The sequence below is a fragment of the Amaranthus tricolor genome, chromosome 15, assembly GCF_026212465.1.
Source record: "Amaranthus tricolor cultivar Red isolate AtriRed21 chromosome 15, ASM2621246v1, whole genome shotgun sequence".
In the NCBI taxonomy this organism is placed as follows: Eukaryota; Viridiplantae; Streptophyta; class Magnoliopsida; order Caryophyllales; family Amaranthaceae; genus Amaranthus; species Amaranthus tricolor.
Window position 1 is genome coordinate 266,714 of NC_080061.1, and position 21,150 is coordinate 287,863.

Genomic DNA, 21,150 nt, shown 5'->3' on the forward strand with positions numbered 1-21,150 from the left:
CCATTTCGCGGGCCGGGTACAACTACGCGAGCCGCGAAATGAAGACAGAAGCCCCTCGCACAACCTTTTTGACCCATATTCATTTTCTTCAATGGTACTTGCAAGTTTGAATCACCATTAACAACAAATATAATTGCATTGCAAGCAATTTCATCTTCTCTCTCACTTTCAATTTGCTTCTTTCTTTTGCTAGAAAATAAACACCATTGGCTTTTAATTTTGGTAAAAATTAGTTAAAAAAAAAAAAAATTGGTTATATTATAAGACAAAAAACAAGTTAATGATATAAATAAGTGATAAAATGATAAAAAAAAAAAAAAAAAAGTTCATGAATAAAATTAAAAAAAAATTAGTATATTAGAATGAAAATTGTGTAAAATCAATAATACATACTAAAAAATATGGTACTAAAAGTTACCTGATGAGAGCTTGTTTATTATAAACTCTAGCTTAAGGTTTAATAGAATCATTTTGTTGAATATGTTCGAAATATTTCATATATGAAGAGAGAAATTTATACATGATTTTTTTTGGATATATACTAATTAAATTATATTTATGTGAAATCTTGTTAGATACGTTTTAATATATAAAATGTAAACACTAATTCTGTGAGGTCGTCTCACTGTGAGACGACTTTAATTAGGTTAGCCAAAACTATCTTAAAAAATATACATGTACATATATATATATTTTTTTTTAAAGTCACTTTTTGTACGTGGGAGTCCGTTTTTCAATTTTTTTAATATTTGTACTTATTGGTTGCTTGTGTGGACCTGTCTCACGGTCAGACGGTCTTATACAAGATGAGCTGTTGATTTGTGGGCATTCAGAAGGCAGCTGGTCTCTTGAGAAACCGTCTCTATGAGAGACGGTCCTCAAGCCCAGGCCCTTTTCATTAATTATAAAAAAATAATTATAATAATGACAACAACCAACAACTAGCATTCAAGGCTCCTTTCTCAAAAAAAAAGCTTCAATATTCCAATGATCATCATTAATACTCCGCTTGAAAACTGATGCAAGTTAATTATTGAACAACCACTCTATTCTATTATCAATGAAAATTAAAAATTTAGATCCAAAAATCCATTCATTCTTCCATTTTGAATTTATTCACAATCACTTCCATAAAGAAACACCATGGATGCTTTGAGAAGGAAGAAGAAAGGCTAATATTTGGTTCTTGATTTTTTTTGAAATTAAGCCCCCAATTATTTTTTTTGTCTTTTAAAATGTTTTCTATAAAAATTAATTGAAATAAAACACCCAGTTAATGTTTTGAGGAGGAAGAAGAAAGGCTAATATTTGATTCTTAAATTTTTTTTTTAAATTAAACCCTCAATTATTGTTTTGTCTTTTAAAATTGTTTTCAATAAAAATTAATTGAAATAAAACACCCAGTTGATGTTTTGAGGAGGAAGAAGAACACAATGACGTTGAACATGATGATGAAAACACAATATGTATTAAGTGTACTGTAAGTTGGTATTAAGTCTGATGTAAGTGAGTATTAATGTGTTGAAAGTTGGCATTAAGTATGACGTAAGTTCGCATTACGTTTGATGTAAGTATACAATAAGTCTGATGTAAATTGACAATAAATATGAAGTATATTGACATTAAGTCTGATGCAAGTAGGTAATAAGTGTGTTGTAAGTTGGCATTAAATATGATGTAAGTTGGCATTAAATATTATGTAAATAGGCAATAAGTCTGATGTAAGTTGGCATGTTAAATGTATTTATTAAGTGTATTGTAATTGGCACCAAGTCTGATGTAAGTAGGTATTAAGTGTGATGAAAGCTGGCATTAAGTATGATGTAAATTGACATTAAGTACGATGTAAATTGGCATTAAGTCTTATGTAAATTAGCATTAAGTATGTAATAAGTATGTTGCAAGTTGGTATTAAATAAGATATAAGTAGGTATTAAGTATGAAACGTAAATATAATATAAATATAGATTAAGATGATATAAGTAGGTATTAAGTGTACTGTAAGTTGAAATTAAGTCCGATGTAAGTAAGTATTAAGTATACTATAAGTAGGAAATAAGTGTGTTGTAAGTTGGCATTAAGTCTAATGTAAGTTGGCACCAAGTCTGATTAATTAGGCATTAAGTATACTATAAGTAAGCATTAAAGATGATATAAGTGGACATTAAAACACAAAATCCTTAAAATGTAAAGGGATTTAAAATACACAAAATCTTTGTCATAACATATACAAATAATAACAATAAACGATTTCACATAATGTAATAATCATAAATTTCTTAATACACACAATTAAATTACCTTTTATTCAATCCCCTACACACTACTTCTTCTTTGAGATAAATTTTTTCGCTCTGATTTTCTTCAAACCATTAACAACCATTGAAGCCTATTTGATCCACAACAACAATCTATGCAGATGTAAGCTTGATCTCTTCTTTACCATTACACAAGAAGAGATGTGGTTTGCAATTTGTATAGTTGTCTTTGTGAACTCTGTGTATATAAAACAATCATAAAAATAGCATTAAGTGACATAAACAAATATTAACAAGAATAATCATAAATGTAATATTACAATAGATTTAAAACCAAACTTAAATATAATACTCCATAAATATAGATTAAGAAAAACCTAACTTACAATAGATTTAAATCCAACTTACATTAGACCTAATGCCAGCTTACATCAACTTAATGACAACTACATCAGACTCAATGCCAATTTATATTAGACTTAAAATCCACTTGTATTAGACTTAATACCTACTTATATCAGAAGTAATGTCAACTTACATCAAACCAATGACAACTTATAACAATTATAATGTCAACCTATAACATATATAATGTCAACTTACAACAATCAAAATCTCAACTTACATCTGATTAAATGCCAGTTTACATCAACTTAATACCAAATTACATCAGACTAAATGTTAATTTATATTAGACTTAAAATCCACTTATATCATACTTAATACCCACTTATATCAGATTAATGCCAACTTATATCAGTTATAATGACAACCTATAACATATATAATGTCAACATACAACAAACATAATGCCAACTTAAAATGCCAATTTACATCAGATCTAATGCCAACTTACATCATACTTAATGCCAACTTACATTATACTCAATGCCAACTTATATTAAACTTAATACCTACTTATATCAGACTTAATTCCGATTTAAATTAGATTTAACGCCAATTTACATCATAACTAATGCCAACTTACATCATATCAAAAACACTAATACACACCGAAAGATTGAAGTTGGGTTAAATTTAATTTTTGCATGACCTAGAGATTACACCATTAAATTCAACAAAAAATCAAAATTTGAAAAGGTTGGGTCAAATTTAAATCCACCATGTACATCATCAATACCTTCCCAAATGATAGTAATGTGATTTCTCAAGTTTTATATGCCAGAAGCTAAAGTTTGCTCATCATCCATACCTGAAATTAAAAAGGTTTACAAATTAAATGTAAGAAAACTACCTTAATTTTCGTTTAAATTAATAAGAACAATTCAAAAAGTTATGTCAAAAACACAAAAAATTACCCCAAATGAATTTCGTAGCCTAGAAAATAAATAAACTTCATAATTCTAATAAATACCTAAATACTTTGACGAAACTGAGCGAGATTATCGATGAAGATTGATAAAAGAGAGGAATTTGAAAATGGAATCTAAAAATTCATAAAGATTGGAGAGGTAGAAGAAACTGACAAAAATGAAAGAGGAAATATTATGAAAGAGTAAGAAAGTTCATTGAGAAATTGAATGAGTCATTTTGGTTTAATGATAAGACTGACATAAATAGCACGGGAAACAAAGAGGCAATTTAAAATCAATAAATTAAAATTTTTTTATTGTTTGGACCGACTCATTTAAAGCAGTCTCTTAAAAAGGCTGTCTTCCATAAGAATTTTTGTTCAAAAGGACAGTTTTCAAGATATTGGAGCCATATAACTAGTTGGGCCCCATTAATTAGCAAATCATAGGAGTATTATACTTTTCAGAAGGGCTGGATCACCAATTCGATGAACAGTAACAAGCATGAGATTAAAATGGCTTATTTGGGCCGGTATCATGCATTTAGACTATCAAATCTCTTTTAAACGACGTGGTCAAATCAAGTACAAGAATCCAGCTGTTTATTATTGTTATTCTAAAAAATAAAAAATGGATTTATATTACTGTTGAGTGTTGAGTGTTGATTGTTGAATTAAATTGAAGTAAAAGAGTGAACGACAACCGCGTAAAAGTCTAGCCCCGCGATATCAGAGGTGCATGGGCGTCACTTCCTAACTCACCTCTTTTTCATTGGTTTTCCCTAAATTGTCCTTTTCTTTTTTATATCTTTGTCACAACTCGCATCTTCAATTTTTTATTTTGGTTGGGTTTGTTCAATAGTTTTTTATATCCTTTAAAAATTTCTTAAATATAATTGTAATATTTTACTTTTTAGCTAATTTATTTCCTAATATTATTTCTATTTAGAATACTTTATTTTGGAGAAAGAAATTTAATTAAGATTTTTAAGACATATATAAATGATAAAATATATCTATGTGAGATCTCGTAAGATTCGTCTTAATGTATACTTTTGGCCTAGAAATAAGAGATAACAAATATCTTGAACTCTTTTATAAAACTTTAAACTATATCATTAAGTCTATCATAATTATGATTTTAAGTAGTGTTATAATATATAACCAACTTATCGTGCAAATTAAATATATTGAATATCTTAATTATTAATGATAATTATTATTAGCTCCTTATAAATAAATCAAATTGATTATATTTCAATATACATCTATGATTGAGAATATGTTTACATTTATTATGAAAAATATATTGCTTAATATAATGGAAACAAAAATTTTGTAAGCTAAGTTTATTGAATATTTGTTATAACCTTAAGTTTTTTAATGTGAAAAAAAAAACAATTATTATAATACGTACTATTGAGATTATTAACCGCTTTGTATCTATAGATAGATACATAAATGTTATTATATAGAGACTAAAAATTTAAAGAGGAGTTTACTCTATATGTCGAATTCCCTACCCAATAAAATCTATCGTTGTTCAAAATATTTTCTCTGCTTAAAAGAGTTATTTTATGATATTAAAGTAAAAGAAAATTGTTTTATGATATTGAAATAGTGAAGTATTATAATTGAGATAACTACAAGAAAATTTGAGCAATTAGATTATAGTGATGTGTTTGTTTATATTAGTATTGGCTGTCCTTGGGTTTGGTAAAATGTGTAAAGGTGCATTTGGACTAGTTTTTTATTCTTTAAATTTGTCTAATTTATAAGCCTACTATCTAATCATGTGCTGATATAATTGGCTTAAGGTTATCTTGTAAGTTTAGCATGTATATCTTAAAAAAAAAAAAAAAAAAAAAAAGAAAAGAAAGTTTAGCATGTGTAACTTCTCTAACTAGAAAAACAATAAAATATTATAAACATTTAACTACCCAGACTAAAGTTATTTGTGGCTCTTTGATGATGGTTTTGAGTGATACAGTGCTTACATGATGGTAGTGCAATCCTTAGTATTAGTATGCTTTACGGTAATGTAAGGTAACCTTCTATATATTTGACTTTTAAATTTTATTTTAGATAGAAGGCGTACTTAATGATCTACTAATATTGATTTAGTTGCTTATTAGTAGTACTAAGTATAATTACATTATTTTATACTTTATTTGATCAATCAATTCTAGCATACATGCATGAAAATGGTTTTCCTCAATTTTCAACAATATTTTATATGTCGTCCTTTTAAGCTTGCATATACATATTAGTTTTATATTTATATTAAATTTTATCACAAACTCAAACATATAGAGAATATTTGCCGATTAATTGGCCATCATATTTGTTTTGCCGACTACAATCGTGGTTACTCATAACTTATTCGACTTTATCTTTAGTCGCTAATAAAATATTATTATTATTGTAATATGCTTATAAAATTATAATAATACTTTTATGAATGAATTTTAATGAAAAGATTATTAAAAATAAATATAGCAAATACTAAATTTTTTGGTGTACACGCAGGGCGGCTGCCATACAAGATTAAGAATATTGAAAACAAATATCCGGCCAGAAATTATATGTTTTTGATTTATTAATTTAGTATTGGTTAAACATTAATTTATTCGCCTAGTCTTTTTGATTTTTAACTTTTTTTCATTAGATAAACAAAAGGTTGAGGTTTTTTTTGTTACATTACGTTATTATTACGCATGGTAAAGATTTTTTCATGAAAGCATTGACACGATTACCCTTATTGGGGATGTTTTTCAATAATATGTTCAAAATGAGTAATTAATTTAACAAATAATTTAACCTTTAGTCTATCACATCATAAAAATTGAATGTGAATTTAAAAAATATTTATCTACCGCATGAAAAGATTCAAAACTCAGGATTACCACCTGAAACTCCTTAAATAAATTTCTAAGTTTTAAACTTATGTTATATTATTCATTTTTCAATTTAATTTTTTTTTAAAATAATTTAAATTTTTTAATTGTGTTTAATTGATATCTAATATCTATGTTATGAGTTCATGACCTAGGAGAACGTGTATGAGAGGAATAAATAAAGAATAACTGGCATTATTTATACCTCTATGAGAACCTGACCAGGGATAGTAGAAGCATCTTGACCATATCTTAGACTACTAATAGTCTGATACTTTTTCTTTTACCAATTGGTGTTCTTGTTTTTTTCTTTGCCTTTTACATATTATTTTTTATTCGTTTTTACCCAGTTTATCTATTTATTTATATGTTTTTACGATTGAGGTTTTTTCTAGATATTCATCTGTGGATCTTTCTCGAGCCGAAGAACTTTTTGGATGCACTGTCCTTTATAAGTATGAGTTGCGACCTTCCTTTCCTCCTTAGACCCATGATATATTAAATTTTGATCGACCCATATCCGGACTCGAATCCTCAGGGTTTGAATTTTTTCCAAAGGGTCTTACGGGATCTTTAATTGGTCTTCAATTAAAGGTTTCATTGGTATTAAAATGAGTGTATGAGTTGTATATAAATCTAAATTGAGTCTAAATAAATACAAAAATATATTTTAAACGAAACGAAAATTAATTTTAAATTGTATAAGTCAGTTTTGGGACAAGTCTGTTGGTTTGGGTCTTAAATTGATTCAAAGGGATGATTTGGATTGGGTTAGGGTCTATTGGATCAATTTATTTATGTTTTGGATTCAAACCCGAGTATGCTGGGCTAAAAAAATTGGACCGAATTCTAAATACAGGGACGAGTCTAATAGAGTGTTAGACCCATGACGTTTTAATTTTTGTGAATATTTGTTGGGAGAAAATTCATAAATAAAATGGAGTGAGTAATTAGATAAAACAAAAAGGGTGTTTTAGGAACAAATGACACATAAAAAAAAAAACAGCTACCAAGTCAGCTTTCAAGAAGAGGAGAGAAAACAAAAATTAGACAAGAAAGAAAGAGTCATGGGCCTCAAAAGCAATAGCAACCTTGACCATCAAATTCCCAAATCGATGGGTCCCACCACACATCAACCTATCAGATAACACAACAACTTATTTAACTGTCATTCTCATTTTCCTATTATCCTTTCTTCATACTTCTATTTCTCCCTCCTTTTTATATCTCCTTCCTCCTCTGTTTTTTCTATCTATTCCTCTGTTTTTCCCTGATTTTTTTGTTTTTTTACATCCTGAACAATTCTCCATTAGAAGAAATGTGGGCAGCAGGGGCTGATAATCAAGGCAACTTCCTTGGCCGGATTAGCATCCGTCGAAACCAAGTCGCTTCCATGGAAGGAGAAGCTGAAGATTTAGAGCTTTTTCAAAGAAAAATTTGTGATTGTTTTTCTGATCTTTTACCTCCTTCTAATACTAAAAAAGATAACAATCATACACCTCTCTTACCGCCGTCTCTTTCTCTCACCACCACGACCGTTGATCCTCCTATTGACGGCGATAACGACGGAGATACCACCCCTTTTGCTGGTGGTGAGACCCTCCTTTCGATTCCTTGGCTTAGGAAGCTTTTAGATGCATTTTTATGTTGCGAGGCGGAGTTTAAGGCTGTTCTTTTAATGGGAAGAGAACCTTCTCAGATTGCGAAATCACCGCTTGATCGTATGATTCCTGATTTTTTGGATAGAACTGTTAAAGCTATGGATGTTTGTAATGCAATTAGTCATGGTGTTGATGCTATTAAATTTATGCAATCTCAAGCTCAAATCATTGTTTCTGCTTTGGAACAAAGGCCCTTCACTGATGGTCAGGTAAATTCAAACCTTCCATTTTGATGGATTTTTGATTTTGATGATTTGGGTTTGAAAATTGAAATAATTGATGATGATTCATTTAATTTTTGATTAAAATGAGAATTTGAAAAGTCAATTTGAGATAGGACATGATTAAATTTTGGTCAAATGGGTAATTTTTATCACTTATTTGGTTGAATTGAATTGGGTTCTTGTTTGATCAAATAATTTTTATTTTGGAATCTTCCAAATTTTATCAAACAAAATTGATTAAAAATTCAACCTTTGAAAATAAATTGCGTGTACCATCAACATATATGGAAAATGGACAAAGAAGTTTCAATTTCATGAATAATTTGACATAAAAAAATTTAGAAAAAAATGTTAATATTTGCTGATTTCTTTGAACAGATAAAGAGGGCTAGAAGAGCATTAGCAGCATTACAGGGTTCAATTGTGGTGGATGAGAAGGAAAACAACGGTAAATCAACGGAACGATCATGGTCCTTTGGAAGACGTACAGGCGGCGCCGGCGCGTCAGTCAAGGAACGCCATCACGCGCCGAATTTCTCATGGAGCGTGGCGAAGCATTGGTCAGCCGCAAAGCAAATTCAATCCATCTCCTCCAATCTATACCCGCCACGTGGTGGAGAGTCAACCGGTTTAGCCCTTACAGTGTATATCATGAGCGTGGTCCTTGTTTTTGTAATGTGGACACTAGTAGCTGCAATTCCATGTCAGGACAGGGCCGGGCTTGGGACCCATATCCCTGTACCAAAGCAATTAAATTGGGCCCATGGGATGTGTGGGATTCAGGAAAAGATAGCTGAGGAATGGAAAAGAAAGGAAAAGAAAGGGTCAGCTGGACTAGTGAAAGAAGTGGTGAAGGTTGAGAAATTGGGCCAATCATTGGTGGAGTTTGCAGACAATTTTCAATACCCGATGGAGGAAGAGAAGGAGGCGGAATTTGCATCTCAGGTGTCAGAATTGGCGGAGATATGCCGGAGAATGGATGATGGGCTGAGCCCGTTACAAGTACAGATTAGGGAGTTGTTCCATAGACTTGTAAAAAGTCGTGCTACAATGCTTGATGTCCTCGAACAAGCCGCCAAGTCAGCAACTCCTGATGTATAAGATACAAATAATTAATCATAAAGTTAAAAAAAAAAAAAAATTATTTTATTTTATTTTATTTGTGTAATGTAGAATTTTGTCACATGGGAAATTTTATTTTATAAGCATATCAAATGCTGGAAAAAAGGTTTAGAAACTTTAAAACAGAAAAAAAAACACATTAATGGGGAATAGAGTTAGTAATTGAGTACAGTGTGATATTACTAATTAGGAAGTTTTTGGGTATTGCCCATATACTTGTTACAGAAATTGACCATTATGATTTGTTTGGAGTTGTAAATGGTAAAAAATATATCCATATATATATATATTTATATGTCTTTTTTTATACCAAAAGACTAATAAATATTTTCATTTTATTCTTGTAAGAGTTTCCTTTTGGTTTATTTTATTAGTTTTATAAAGTGAAAATACAATAGATATATTACTATTATGTTTTATAATTTAACAATTTACATATTTATATTTAAGAAAAATATACAAGAATGAATATGTTGATAATAAAAGTCAAAGTAGTGCTCCAACAACAAGCAAAGTCAAAGAGGCAAAAAAAAAAAAAAGTCGAGCCTTGTTCTTTATGTTGCTTTAGTTTTTTCCGCAGTGGCAAAAATATTATGTAATTTTACAACAATAATTCGTATGATAGTAAAGTAAAACAGAAAATAAAAATGTCATTGTCTTTTGTACTCAATTTGCGATTTATTATTTTATTTTGTCTCAATTAATTTATTACTATTCTCTAGATGTGAGTCAATTATCTTTTTTCACTTCAACCATATATATATCTTTCATCTACTTAAATTTTTTATTTTTTTTTCATTTTACTCACAACTAAACTAAGTAAACTCATTATGACAAAAAGAATACATGCAGATAAGTTAATCTTAGTTAAATAAATAACTTTAGATGGATTTATAACCATTTAGTGGATTAGATTAATAGTTGATTATTGAGAATAAGCATAAAATGTGTTCCAAAATACTACTTAATTTAATTAATTAATATAAAATAAACATTAAATATTTGAGGGAGGGCCATGGCCTACCCTATCCACCCCTCCCTCCACCTACTTAAGGGATGTGGATGTGCATAAGTACATTGACTGCCTACGCCCTACTTTAGTACTTCTACGTTCAAAATACCAAAGTCGTATATTCAAGATCCAATGTTTATTGGGAAAAGTGGTAGAATTTCTATACACAGCAAGATTGACTGGAGTTTTTGTTTAGTCATGCAATGCTAGATTACAAGTAATAACAAATGAGATTCATCTTAGTGTTTTGAACATTAGAGTACTGTTCACATGTGGAATCATGTATCCTTTGTTCAAATGATTAATCAAATCAATTGTTCCAACAAAATTGGGACTGAGGGACTACATAATCTATCGATAAATCAGCAGATCAACCTTTTCTAACCAAATATGAACCCAATTAAGATTCCATACAAGAACTAATTCACAATGAATGAAATGCGAAAAAGTTTGGTAGTCATCATCCTTCTTCTTCTTGAACAAAGGATAACTCCAAGTTTGTCTCGTGAGTCGAGCCTTAACATAAGAACAAACAGTAAATTCAAAAACTTTGTTAAAAAGCTTTAGATACCCGAATTTCAAACAGGGCAACTCATGTGGGTTGTTTGTTTTTTTGGTACATTCATCCACAAAACAATTGATTGATGCATAGGATGGAATACAAAATAAACTTTTTTCAAACCACAGACTGACTGAGCCGCTGAATCTGCAACCTAGCTTGTTAACTTTCTTCCAATATGAACAAACCTCAAGCTAGTAACAACACAAGAAAGTTCCTTGCATTGGAAAACCAGTCTTGTTAGTTTGGTTCTATTATTGCTCAGCTAGAAAATTTTCCCAAACCCCATTAAAATAAGTTGTCATGGTAACTCTTCTCCTGTTATGATTGCGAATCAATTTGAGGCTTTCCGATGGCTAGTAGCTCAGCTTCAATTGCCTCATGACAACAAACTTTTTTGATAGTGTTGTTCTAGCTCATAGGCCTGAGTTTCCTGTGATACACATCTACAATTACCTGCTTTTTTAGAGAAGATTCTGTTCTAAGTGATTTTGGTTGCAAGAATCTTGGTTATAAATGTAAGGATGGTTGACATTTCCGAAAAAATGACTCTCAGTCGCACAAGGTCCGAACGGTACACACGAATTTGATGTTTAATGGCATACTGTACAATTCCGTAAGAACCAGGTTTTGAAGTTTCAGTCTGAAAAGCATTTTAGAATCAGGTTTATACATTCCAGCATTCAGGAAAATCAAGGCATACGCACATATAATTCTAATGGGTTATGAATTATGATTCCACAGTACCTTTTAAAAAGGTTTAGAATTTTGATTTCTTGGATTTTCCATATCCCACCCAATTAACCAAAGAGGTCATATTTTAGAACGATTCTGTTACCTAGGGTTATAATGCTTATTGCTGAAACTGAATAGAAATACCAGGAGATGTGAAATCTCCTTGAATAAGATATCTAGTTTTTGAAGACCAGGGGATTTTCTGTACGTTGTTACATATTCATCAGTGCTGTGGCTGCTACAACTCCAAACTACTACTAAGAAAAAGTATAATCACTAAATACTGAACACAAAGACCATGAGCATATAATTTCCACAAAGAAAACAATCATGAATCATGTGTGCATGAGTCATGACAATTATAATACTAGCAACATTTGCGTAATAGCTACTATTCAGTATTCATCCACTGGTGTTGTCTCATATGCACTTCCCATTGTATTAAAAAATATAGACAAGTGAAATCTAATTTGGTTCGTCTTAATATATTCTTTGCTAATATCCACTATTTTTTTATTTATGGCTAACCATATTGTTGGGATTAAAGTTTAGGCATTATTGTTACTTAACTAAAAGATATCAGGAATCAAAGTGGTGCACTGGATAGTGCACATGGATGAAATAATACAGGTACAAAAAACCAGAGAAAGTAATTTATTACAAGTATAACCGTGCAAATCCATAGTAAAGAAAACATCAGAGAAATTTATAAGTTATCAATTTAAAGCGGTACTGTCACTAGTTGAGCAACAGACCAGAGGAATTGTGCAAAAACTGCTGATAAAGTCCAACAATTTAACATGGATCTCATAGACAATTAGACACTCACTCCCATCCAGCAACATATCACAGAAAAATTCAACATTTCAGTCCATTAAAGACAGTGATTTAAAACTTTAAGCAAAATCATGCACTGAAGATAACAAAAAGATGTCAAGCATCAGTGTAGGAATAACAGTGAGATAAAGTTACTTCTGAATAGGATACCTTCGCGAAGCATGGAAGCTACCAGAAAATCCCAAAAACAACACACAATACCATAATAAGAATGACACAACCTTAATCTCAAAAGACAGGATCAGCCGAATGAAAAAAAAAACATCTCTCGTAAATAAAATCTTCTTTTTTGTTCACTTATGTCAAGTGCTATTTGCTGATTATCCCAAACCCGATGCACAATAAAATATAATTACTTTACTACTTATGCTGTAAGGATCATATTGTTTCAGAAAGAAAAAAAAATAAAGTTGAGAAGTATGTTGCATACCACACAAACTTGGCTAGTTCAACCAGGAACTCATGTCACTGTACAAGAAAAGTTAATAGTGAAACAAAATACAGCAGGCCAAAATGTTGAAGGTGATTCAATACAGTGCTATAAAGCATCAATGAAGACAATACACATGGACTACTTAACAATATAATCATAAAAATCTAAACTGTTATGTATCAAATAAGTTACTGAAACATAAAAGCTTCAAGTTGAAATGTTTAGTCTCGCACAGATGACAACATTGCACTAAAGATGCTGGTAAGAAAATACGACGTTTCCTCATGATATTGAGGAGCACTGTCCCAACCAAAAGCTACGCGTCTCAAGCTTGAAGTTCAATAACAGTTGCTACCCATCAAAAGAGGCCTTTTTTTAAAAAGAAAAGGGAGTCAAAACTCAAAAGATTTTCAAATTACCAAAATCAGTCGCCGAATAAATCCTCATCATCATCAGCAGCATCAAGAACCGTATTTCTTCCTGAATCAACATGGGATAAAACATCTTTTAACCCATTGCTGTTTGAAGGAGCAGATTCTTTGCCAACAGCACTTTCAGAAGAGATTGCCCATGATGAGCCCACCTTTCCAGAGGACTCTCCATATAAGTCATCATAGATACCACTTTTTAAAGTGTTAGGTTTTTTAACCTTGTTCAAAATTTCTTGTAGTTTGTCAGTAACACCTTTTGGGGAAGGATCATCTTCCTTGACAGAGACCTGTTCTTTCCCTTTCGGAATCACAGTGATTTGAACTAGTGACTCATATTTGCCAACAAGACTTCCTTCCTTTAAGCCATGAGGACCTGGTTCTGTTTCCACATCAGCACCATCAGAAAAGCCAACGACTTCAACTAATTCACCTCCAATTTGATCGCGGAAGGCAACTCTTGTTTTCTTCATTCTCTTAGCTGGCCTCAGTGGTAGTTGGTAATCATCTTTGGCGTTTGAAGTAGCAAACACACTTGTAGATCTGTTTAGGTCTGATTCGCTTATGCCATAACGGTTTAGTAGTGTATTGTAAGCAACAACAGCTTCCTCATCTGAAGGGTCAGGGGGTGGTGGCAACTTGATCTCAGTGGGCATAGGAATAGTATCATGCTTTCTCAATATATATGTTCTTGTAGAAGCAGCAAATCGCAGAGATTGTCCTACTTCAAGTTCAACGGGATTATCTTTTGTCAGTCTCTCATTTGCCACAAATGTACCATGAGCAGATCCCAAATCTATGACAAATATGCTGCAAGAAAGCCAGAGTGGTCATAACTTTTACAAAACAATTTCCAGATTTGTCAGGTTCATATTAGGATCCTCTTTGTTGAAGGAGTTGTTATGCACAAAAATAAAACTCGCATATTCAGAAGTAAGATCAGAAATCATCATGTAGTTTAACCTAAATGAAACCTCACAATCACAAAAAGTGGGAGAGCAAAATCACAATGAGTTAGGTACTCGGGGAGCTTATTTTGAGATGGAAACGTACACAGAAGAAGCTGTTGGGTGTTGTTGTTCGAAGAAGATAATTTACCCAAGCTACTAATTTGGACCATCCGAGGATGGACTGTGGTCTATCTGATAGTCAAGGGGCACAATATTTTGTGGTAAGCAGTTTCAAATATTTTAAGCAATTTGGTAGGGAAGAATTCATAAGAATTGTCCAAGATCCCATGTTTATTAAGCCCATTGAAAAGGGTAAACCACCTTCTGTCCTCAGTCCTTACATTTGACTAATCATTTCACGGCATTCCCCTTTCTGGTGTAACGGGGGATTGGAATTTCATTTTTATGTTTAAATTTGGACTGGTCCTTGATGAGTTGCTGCAACACTTAATTTTCATACATAGAGTTCAGATATACACAATAGTGTTCCTATTATTTCCTTGGATTCAGACAATGGAATCAGCAGAACCATATTAGATATATCTAGTGAGAATTTATCGGTTGGCTACAGCTGTAGTAGGTGGTAAGTTATGCTACATTCTGCCAATTATTTCTCATGGTGTCTAAAAGATGCCCCGATTGATTTTGTACTATTATGCAAGAACTCTTTCAATTAATAAATGACATTTATAATACAGAGGCCTAGTGCATGCTAATATAGAGCAAAAGTACAAAAGGTACAGCCAAGATCAAAGATGTACAAACACGGAGAAAAAGATCAAACCTTCCATTTTTATGTGGAACAACAACAGCATGCTGACGTGAAACAGATTGATGATCGAGTACAAAATCACAAGCCGGGACCTGCCTGCCAAAAATATGCCTCCTTCTGTCGAGATTAATCTGGCCAAGGACTTCACCGTCTTTCAAAACTTCAAGATAATATACACCAGAGCGAGGCTCAATAGCCCAATCTGGCGGCTGCCAGGTAGATTGGCCGCCACCAACCTGGGTAACATGAGAAGTGGTAGTGGAGGGCACAGAAGCATCTGCATCTGAAGCTGGTTTCTGGAAAGGAGGGGGTCGAGACTCCGTGTGTCCATGTAGGGTTAGTTTCTGCTGATAAGGACTGATTACGGCTTTAGAAGACGGCAAAGAAGATGTTTTGGAAGCGACAGAAAATGGCTCAAGAGTCTGAGCCTTCTTAAATCTGTCAAGACCAGCTCTCCCGTACATTTACGTTTATCCTCAGATCCAGGCAGGGTCACTAAACTTCTACAATGAATTCAGAAGCACTAAACTCAGAATCAAGGCAACAGCATCAGTATGAAAGAGCAACAAAACATTCGAAAGCTGCATTTCAAAGAAAATTAATTTGAGAGACTAGCGAATAAGTATATAGACTCAAGAAAAACTGTAAATATCTGCACAAAGGGCTAACTTTATGAATCACGGCACATGTCACCATATAATGACAAATTTTAAAATTACTAGATATTGCCTCCTGTTCTGCCTACTAGTCTCATTTACTTTTTCGTCGCTATTCACTTATTACTTTTAATTTGTATCTTATTCTTGATCTATAAGTTAAAACATAGTCAAGTGAGATCTTATTTGATTAGTTCCAATGCAAGGATTATTAACATTAAATTTTCGTAATTTTTAATTATGCACACTTAGAGATATTAAGGGATAAAATGTTACATCGACAAGTGTGAAAAGCTATATGAGACTAGTAGACTGAATAGGAGGAAATATCAATTTTAAAATAAAATCTTCTATCTAAGAAATAGAAAATTTAGAAGGAATCATGTTCATACGGTGATCGAATGGAAGCTGGTACAACAGGAAAATAAGAAAGAAAAGGAAAAGTGTGCTTACACATTACATACGAATATTCTAGACAATTGAAGGATCTTTTAATTGAAAACGAAGGAGTATAGATATACATCCCACCAATTTCCTGACTTTCATTCCCCATTGCACATGCAAACAAAGAAAAGAAATTATCGCTCTTCCACCCTCACCTTTCCTCCAAATTTCCATGTCTGAGCATACTAATAGAAACGAAAATTTCACAACTTTTATCTACCTTGTTAGAGTAGGAAATTTGTTTGTATGGATTATGGCTTTGAAAACGTATTTTCTTAAATGTTGTTTTTGAGAATTGATTTCATCAAGAAATCTAAAATTAACTCAACTTTAGTGATTGAAAAATCAAAAAAATTTAAATTTAGATTCGAATCAATTCCCTCTATCAAAAAAAAAAGTAGAGAATTAGAGAATACTAACCAAACCTTGTCATTCTCAATTTTTCATTTACGATTTTATAATTATCATCTATAATTTGAAATAAATTATTTATTCCCAAATACAACCTCTTATGTCTTCCTTTGAAAAAGTGCTAAATACCTAAATTATTAGCTTCCTCATATTATTGAGATTCCTTAGGATGTATATTATTCTTCAAGCCGCTCTTTAGACTATAGAAAAAACTATAGAGGCATAAGACCTGCTTGTAACAACTACATTAACATCTCTCAATGTGTGTTATGAAATACTCCAATACTATTATGACAAATATAAATTAAAAATTGTATGCACACTCCATCACTATAATAAGAAAAACATGAATAATGGTCTCATTACCCTTTCAACTTTTCCCATTCACTGACCATCTCCTCAAAAAGAACTAAGGGGTGTGCTAGAACTTATCTAAACACGAGCCAGCAAAAGTAAAGTTGAGCTTCAACTCCTTCAAAGGGAGCTATAAACACCATCTATGAGTGCTCTGTCACCCACAAGTGGAGGGGGAACCTTTTGCAACAATGCAACCTAAATGAGCATGAACCCAAAAGCACTCGTGGTTCAAGTAGCCCAACCCCTCCTTTAGTATTGAGCCATTGGCATTCTTGTTGTGGTAATCTCCGAACTTGTAAGTCCATTAGCGTAAATTAGGAAACAATATTCATTTTCACATGCTCATTCACTGATCGCTAAAGTCTAAACCCTACGCTGCCCAAAGATATACATATGGTGTCATAGCACTAGTTACCAACACAAGTTACCAATTCCCAAAGACCGAAGTCACTTAGCAAATAACACAAGCTAGACATTCTCAGCTAAACCTCATCACAAAAGAACCAACCAAAGCTTCATCCATGGACGAAAACGGCACCGCAACTCAAATCAAACAAAACGTAGCAAAATTTAACCTTATAATGATAGCCACTGTGCAAATATTCCTCAAAATCGCAAATCTCCAATAAAAATCACAGATTCCACCAAAAAGCAATAAAACCCCAGCACATAACTAATCAGAGTTTTCAAATTTTAATGTATAGCCATTCAACATTAATGAACTTCATGATTACTCGAAAACGAAAATGAAAGAAAGGAATTTACCAACAATTTCGAGTGAAAATATCGCCGAAAATCGTGAAAGTTGGAGATTCAACATTTCTCAAATGTTAGATCTTCAAAATCAGTATGCTGATTCAATTCCCACGACTTGTTCTTTGATAGTTCTGTAAAAATATGAACTTGTTCTCCTTCGTTTCGAACTCAATCTGCAATTGGATCAATGATTCATTGGTTGAAGAATTGTAGGGTTAGAAAATTTAGGGTCAGGGGAAAGAGAGAGGAATTTGGAGTGACTATTGAATGTTTTTTAGTATTTTTTTTTCTTCACTTTTAATTTTGTTTTTCTTATGTCACTCAATGATACTTCTATAGTTCTATGAAAAATATGGATTATTTTTTTTTCTTTTGGAATTTGGCTTTGATGCTACTTGTTCTCACCCATTTTTTCAGTCTAAAAAAAAAGTCTTGTATATCAAAATAATACAAATTATCCACAGTACTTAATTTATTCAGTGATAACAGAAAACAAATGCAAACACTCCATTTAATACGATAGCCAAGTCAGGTTTACGAAATCTACTTAGTCCCATGAATTTCATTATTGCTTGATAATGGACGAAGAGGAGATTTGTAATAAATAAATGTATGAACAAAATACAAAGAGAAATTCAATTTTTTTTAGTAAAATGCAATGGAGCAGAAAATAAAAAGGTTTATCAACAAAAACTCAAATCTTACTTCACTATTCATATTATCTATATATTAATATAATAAAGTTTGTAAAATAGAATAAAATAAATTATTTTGTTGAAAAACATATTTAAATTTGTTCCTAACTTTGTTAATTGTTATATTGAACTTTTTTATATATGTGATTGATGGTTATACTTTTAAAGACACACATATCGTATATATTTGAGATGATAATTTGATCGAAACAAATTTTATTATGTTTTTCCGATGTCAAATTGTCCTCATAATATTGCCATAGCACATTGTTGCACATATATATAAGATGATGGTATAGACGTTTATATTGTATGAATATAATTAAGAAGCAAGAAAGTAAACGAAAATATAATTTTTAAAGTTCGTAAAGACATTATTGCAAATAAAAATATTAAAGTAAAAGAGACATATTAAAATAAAGGTATTGAGATACAGAAGAAGACACATCGAATAATTTTACACAAGGAATAAACAAGATTAATCTATTAAGTAATCTAATTAGAAGGAACACATTAGCTCTGATATGATTCAACAACTTCTGGAATCGAACACCCTATTGTTCATTGAGTATTCACTCTTTCTATGCCTCAGGGCCTAGGGGTGCATAACATAAAGCATAATTTGTAAAAGTCGGTCAGATGAAGGATACTTGAATAGAAGTGGCTGTGAAACTCATTTGACTGGCCACTCCTAACCATTAGAGTTGAAGGTTCAATTTTTATTGCTTTAAAAAATTACTCATCCCTATAGGTAACTAGTGCAAAATTAAACAAAGCGAATAAAATATTATTCATTTTAAGAGAAAGTGAAAAAAAATTATAAATAAACAAAAATATAAATTAAATTTGTAATTGAGAATTTTTTTTTTCACTTAAAAATTAAAATGAAATAAACTTACTAAAAAGAAAACGGATATTATCAATGGTACCCCTGTACTTTAGCAAAATAACAATGGTACCTCAGTTAATTTCAATGGTACCCCCCAAGTATATGCTAATTACAATCGTGACACTATGAATGATTTTTCCGTTAAATGTCCGTTAAATTTTGAATTTAACCTAACCATGGTTAGTTTCTAATTGTTTAAATATCCAGCATCACTTCAAACACGCGATCTTCTTCTTCCCTTTTCCCTCAAATGTTTTATCAACAATTGTGTACCTAAGTCTGTCTGCTTTATCAACAATCACTGAAAAATCAGATTGTATGCAATAATCCCTAATCACATCCCTCAAATGTTGCTTATCTGTAAATAATTGCCACTCTTTAATCACAATGTTCCCAGAACCTTTGTCTTTATACAATTCCACATTCTTATACAACTTAGTCAAATAATTATCAAAGTCATCACATTCATCATCCCAAACTGGTCCTTCAAATGGATCAAAATAACCTGCATCAACATCTTCCATCCTTATTCCATCCTCTACCTCAGCCTCTTTTTAAGTATCAACCAAAGACACACTATCACTGTCACAACTATGGAATGACAGGGTTAGATTGAAAGATTCATCATCACTCTCACTGACCAATGATTGTGTTCCAGATGTAGCAGCAGTCTCCTTGTTCTGTTGCATTAATCTTACAGACTTTCTAATAACTGTCTTCTTAATTCCCTTTCTTTTCGTAGTGGTCTTTGAGATTTTTTTGTTTGGAGATTTGTTTAAAGTTTTCTTTTGTGTTCTCTTTGGTGTTGTCTTCTTTTGCGTTCTCTTTGGTGTTGTCTTCTCCACATAACTTCATCATTTGCTTCATCATTAACTTCATCAGCTTGGTTTATGTCATTCAATAACTCAGCATTTTCAATGATAACATCATTGATGTTGCCAGGGGATGGTGGGTTTATCTCAACATGTCTTCTACTCCTTCTCAAAACAGGTAATTTGGGCCTAAACTCAGTATTTGGTGGTTTCCAGCCCTTGGGCTTCAAAATCTGCAATGGAGTTGGAATGGGGTACACTTCTATATCAAAATCACTATCAACATCCATATCATCCTCAACAGCATGCTCCTCAAGTATTACAGGTTTCTCCTCACAGGGTACATCAACATCCACATCATCAATAGGTTGTTTCTCAGGTGTAACAGGAGTTGGAATGGGGTCCGTATCATCAACAGGTTTTTTCTCAGGTATAACAGGAGTTGGAATGGGGTCCACATCATCCTCATCACTCAACACAGGCAGTTCCTCATATGGTTGACTAGGGGTAGGAATTATCAAAACAACATCATCATCATCTTCATCATCAAGTTCTGCATGGGGGATTGGATCTCAAATCTTTCATTTGTGCATTCTGCTTTAAGGTTTCCCTAAGCCTCCTAGCATTATCTAACAGGGCATTAGGTTTAGAGTCCCCTACATGGATGCAAATACTGTCCTTGCCCTTATTTCTACTAAACATCTCCAACAACGCTTTATCATCAACCAGTTGAACATGCTTCTTTTTGTATACATAACTAAAACTGGGATGTTTAGGCGTCAAATGTTCTTCCCTCTCAGCCTTATCCCAACAATCAATAATCATGTCTAGCAAGTTAACTAGGTCGACATCTTCAACAAAAACTTCTGTCTCTTTACCTTTGTATACAAATTTCAACACTACACTATCATCCATTTACAATCTGTTAAC

The 21,150-nt window shown here is 32.0% G+C and overlaps 2 protein-coding genes across 7 annotated transcripts; one reads left to right on the forward strand and one right to left on the reverse strand.

The window, feature by feature from the left end:
• The first annotated feature begins 7,648 nt into the window (after positions 1 to 7,648).
• LOC130801701 (protein ROH1) lies at positions 7,649 to 9,760 on the forward strand. The gene is made up of 2 exons (XM_057665582.1): positions 7,649 to 8,337; positions 8,731 to 9,760. The coding sequence occupies exons 1-2, from the start codon at positions 7,786 to 7,788 to the stop codon at positions 9,451 to 9,453; spliced, it is 1,275 nt and encodes a 424-aa protein (XP_057521565.1). The 5' UTR covers positions 7,649 to 7,785; the 3' UTR covers positions 9,454 to 9,760.
• Positions 9,761 to 13,017: 3,257 nt separating this feature from the next.
• Positions 13,018 to 18,241, reverse strand: LOC130801437 (protein phosphatase 1 regulatory inhibitor subunit PPP1R8 homolog). Of its 6 annotated transcripts, none has more exons than XM_057665295.1 (3): positions 17,834 to 18,241; positions 15,213 to 15,781; positions 13,018 to 14,288 (listed from the first exon to the last, which is right to left on the reverse strand). In XM_057665295.1, exons 2-3 carry the CDS (start codon positions 15,662 to 15,664, stop codon positions 13,475 to 13,477), a joined length of 1,266 nt encoding a protein of 421 aa, XP_057521278.1. In that variant the 5' UTR covers positions 15,665 to 15,781; positions 17,834 to 18,241; the 3' UTR covers positions 13,018 to 13,474. The 6 variants fall into 6 exon arrangements, with proteins under 6 accessions (XP_057521278.1, XP_057521281.1, XP_057521280.1 ...); XM_057665298.1 differs by having other exon boundaries at positions 15,213 to 15,700; positions 17,834 to 18,228; XM_057665297.1 differs by having other exon boundaries at positions 15,213 to 15,723; positions 17,834 to 18,228.
• Positions 18,242 to 21,150: the final 2,909 nt, after the last annotated feature.